Raw genomic sequence first — 4,357 nt, 5'->3', positions numbered from 1 at the left:
AACTTTGGTGAAAAACCACACAACCTATTGATTAATACTTTAGACTTTTTTTATCAAGTCAAAGCTCTTTTAGTGTAATGGCTTCAGCTGGAGCTTCTCGTGTCAGATCTTGACTGGTTTTTCTCAAGTAAAGGTCAGAATAACTGCAGTAATATCTCCAGATGAACTCTTACTGGACTGAAGCAGCTCAGCTTTACTTGATTCTCCATCAATCATGTTTTAGAGTCTCAAATCTGATCCTCAGGATCTTTTGAGGAGCGTTTGTTTCCAGAAGCTTTACTTTCACTGTTCCTCAGCGGAGGAATGATCTTCACAAGCCTCCAGAACATCTCACATCTTCTGAGGAGCCTTTATTTCTTCAGCTCTCAATCACTGCATTATATGTTTGGAGCATTTCACTCTCATCTTACTGAGACATGTTACTGCAGATATAGAGCGACCACTGATATTTAGATCATTTTATGTCAGTATCTGCTTCACTGTTATAAAGATCTCACTGATTTACAGAAAAGCCTGACGGATCAGATATGCTGCATGTGTTGCATGTAGGGCTGGGCGATATGGCCAAAAAAATTATCATGATAATTTTTTTCATATCAGTCGATATCGATAATTATCACGATAAATGTCAAATTTGTATTTTTTTTAAGGTTTAAAGGCAGATTTTTCTCCAAATTTAAAGTTGTAGAAACCAGATAGTTACTTGTGGTTTTAAACTACTCTTTATGGTCAGAACATGACAAGCACTTCATGTTTTTGAATTCTTTACACTTTTCCTTAACAAAATAAATATCTTAATAGAAAATTTGATTTCTTAGTTTCTGCATGTTCTAATGAGTAATATTGTTTCAAATTAATAAACAGGTTTGTGTTGCCTGTATTGTATGAAAACCAGTATTCTAAATCGCCTACAGTTAGTATAAATGCACAAACGCTATAGCTTAATCACAGAAAATACTGTAATGATATTCTATTACTCCTTTAATACATTTAATACATGTCTACATTAGTAATATAATAAAATTCGATACGAATTCCAATGTTTCTGACACAATACCATGGTGCTTTTAGTGTTATTACAGTAAATGATGGTCGATTTGTAGATTGAAAAGCCTTCACACAGTGTTTCTCCTGTTTGTCAGCGCTGTTTCATCTTCCTTTAAACTCGTTTAAATCAGCAATTCATTTGTGTTGTTCGCTGAATTCAAGTGCTTCACACTGGATCTCACAGCGCTGTTTAGTGTTTGCGTAAACGCATCTGCTCTGGTGAGCTCGCGCTGTGCTGCTGTTCTTCTTCTTTCGTTTATTGGCGGATCGCGCCAGTTCTTGCGTTGCGCTGCTGTTTGAGTCGTGCGGATAAACGGTCCAAATAAGTTGCGCTGTTTCGTTCCGCTTTTGGCGCATAATCATTATATCGAACATTTATCGAACTCTTCATATCGTTTTATCGAGAATAATTATATCGTGATAATTATCGTTATCGATTTATCGCCCAGCCCTAGTTGCATGTATTTATGTCTCTCTCTGTGTCTCTCTCTCTCTCTCTCTCTCTCTCTCTCTCGCTCTCAGAACGGAGGTCGTGTTTGGCCGGCGGAGTGGTTGAAGTCTCGTGTGGCGAGTTGCTCTGCGCCGCTGGACACTCGCTTCGGTAACGTGTCTCTGATTCCTCTGCGCGGCAGTGAGAACGAGATGAGGAATAGTGTCGCCGCTTTCACAGCCGATCCTCTCGCCGTGAGTCTAATCAGCCAATCACAACCGGGCTCGGCCAATCACACAGCCAATCACGCGGCTCTCTGCTCCCAAACACACTGAGCTCAGCGTCCAGTTTAATGCATCAGAGAGGCACAGAGTTACATAAGTCATTATTTCATGTTCTTTTTATTTTTATTCCAGCATCAAAGTGTTAAAACTGTGTGTGTGTGTGTGTATATATATATATATATATATATACACACACACACAGACAATATTTCTGCTCATTCTCAATTCTGGTTTTTAAAATCTATTAAAAGAGCTGGTCAGTGTTTCATGTTATACCCAAATAAATAAGTATTTATATAATGCTCAAAATATATTTTATAAACAAAAAAAACAACAACAACAAAAAAAAAAAAAATGTTTTTAATTAAAAATGTTTTTTTTTTGTATAACTTTAACCATGAAACATTGAGTAACAGCCATAAACACGGTAAACTTTAAAAAGCTGGTCAGTGTTTCATGTCTAAAGTTAAACACAAATAAATTTAGATAATATTCATAAAATATGTATTTATTTACTTTACATTTTTTATTTATATTTTAATATTTTTCCTTTATAACTTTAACCATGAAACATTGCGTAAACTTCAAAAAGAGCTGGTCACAGAGAAAGCAATCCCAGCATGCATTGCAGTGTGGAAAAATGTATCCAAGATGGCAGATATTGATCATAAATGTGCTTAAATTTAATTTGACACCAAACAGTACTGTTAAAATAGTGCAGAGTAGTTCAGATGAACTATGTAGACTTGTGAGGTTCGGTGACAGCGAGGAGCTCTCTAGGTTTCGGAACAGAGCTAAAGCAGACATTTAAATAAAACATGATATAATTCATCTGCATATGAGAGTATTGATGATGCTGTGTGATTACCCATGAGCCCTCACTGTTCTGATTTACTGAGACGCTTCATGTTCGGCTCACAGTGTGTGATGAATCAGGAGTGAATCATGTGAATCAGGAGTGAATCAGGAGTGAATCACGTGGGCCGCACATGAAGCGTACTGTACTAATGCTTTATTACTGGAGGATGTGGAGTGTGTTTAACAGATGTGTGTGTGTTTTACCGTTTACTGTCTTCACACATACAGTCCAACCTGTGGATATCTGATTAACAGTAAAGTTCAGAAACTATAAATCATGTGCAAACAAATAAAAAAAATAACTGGTGTCGTGTCTGTGAGGAGCAGGTGTTGGGTTATTGCTCATATCATTCATTATTGGGTGATTTCCTCTAACCCTTTTACCCATAATTCTGCAGGACTGTCCTGTTTATGCATTATATAAGTGACAGTGTGTGTATTTATGACAACATGAATTCAACAAGAAAGTGAAGTACCTTGGGATGTTTTCTAATGTCTTCTGTCACATCATTCTGAACAAAGAGGATTAAACATTGTTAAACAGTGTTAGATTCAATAATGTTGTTATCTTGTTGTCTTCTAATAGTGTTGTCTTGTGTGTGTGTGTGTGCGCGTGTATATATATATGTGTGTGTGCGTGTATATATGCGTGTGTGTGTGTGTGTGTGTATATATATATATGTGTGTGTGTATATATTGTGTGTGTGTGTGTGTGTGTGTATATATATATATATATATATATATATATAGTTTTCTTTTTAATATACATAGAATTATTAAAAGGAAAAAAATATTTTGTTTTTAAAATAAATATTACAGTTAAGTATTACAAATATTGCAAATAAATTAACAAATATTTTAAAATGCACTTTCTAATTTATTTATTTTTTTTTACATTTTATTGATTTAATTAATTAATTTTTATTTTTATTATTATTTTTAATTGAGTGGCTGTTGGTCTCTGAGCCCACGACAGAGACTTTTCAATCCTATAATTCTATTGAGGTCAGTTTTTTGAGTGACTCTGGCAGGTTTTGATTGAATGAATGCTTTGTTTTCTGCAGCTCTTCAGAAATGTTTGACGGAGTGAACGGTGTTCAGGTGAGACGTCCAGCTTCTGCTCTTCAGACCAACACAACAACAACAAAATCATCTCAAATATATCATCAATGTTTGATAAATCACTGTTTGTTGTTTAAAGTCATGTAAATATTGAAATGCAGTGGTACCCTGTCTATATATATATATATATATATGTATATGTATGTGGGTCAAAGACGAAAAAGGGTTTAAGCATAAAAACAATAAGTGTAATACTGCTTTAAATTGTTGTTGTTTTTCCCCCCAAAAAATGAAAAAGTTTTTTTGTTTAATTTAATTGCAATTTTGTTTTTGTTTTTCTGAGCAATAATAATAAAAAAAATAATAAAAGCAAATTTACAGAAGAGACTAGAGCCCGACCGATATGGGTTTTTCTGGGCCGATACCGATATTAGGGAGTAAAAAAAGGCCGATATCGATATATCGGCCGATATTCTTTGTGTATATTATAGTACAGTACCAGTCAAAAGTTTGGACACTTTCCCATTCGAGGGTCCAAACATTTGACTGGTACTATATATAGAATGCAGTACATAAACAGAATATATATACATAAACACATTTTTTGCAATGATCACTCAAATGTGGTGATCAAACACTTAAAATGGACAGAGATATAAAAGGGCATTTAACAATT

At 34.7% G+C, this 4,357-nt stretch overlaps 1 protein-coding gene across 1 annotated transcript in view; it reads left to right on the top strand.

Moving 5' to 3' along the window:
• The window catches only part of LOC107706945 (arf-GAP with Rho-GAP domain, ANK repeat and PH domain-containing protein 1-like), a gene marked incomplete at its 5' end in the record, with an annotated part of 23,693 nt that overhangs the window by 15,469 nt on the left and 3,867 nt on the right, over positions 1–4,357 (top strand). The window contains 2 exons of the mRNA XM_016510796.1: positions 1,570–1,731; positions 3,684–3,720. Coding sequence (XP_016366282.1) covers positions 1,570–1,731; positions 3,684–3,701 — 180 coding nt within the window. The remainder of the gene's footprint in view (positions 1–1,569; positions 1,732–3,683; positions 3,721–4,357) is intronic.

This window comes from Sinocyclocheilus rhinocerous, unplaced genomic scaffold (assembly GCF_001515625.1).
Source record: "Sinocyclocheilus rhinocerous isolate Xijiao unplaced genomic scaffold, SAMN03320098_v1.1 scaffold6468, whole genome shotgun sequence".
Classification (NCBI taxonomy): domain Eukaryota; kingdom Metazoa; phylum Chordata; class Actinopteri; order Cypriniformes; family Cyprinidae; genus Sinocyclocheilus; species Sinocyclocheilus rhinocerous.
This window is presented reverse-complemented; position numbering and strand designations above follow the sequence as displayed.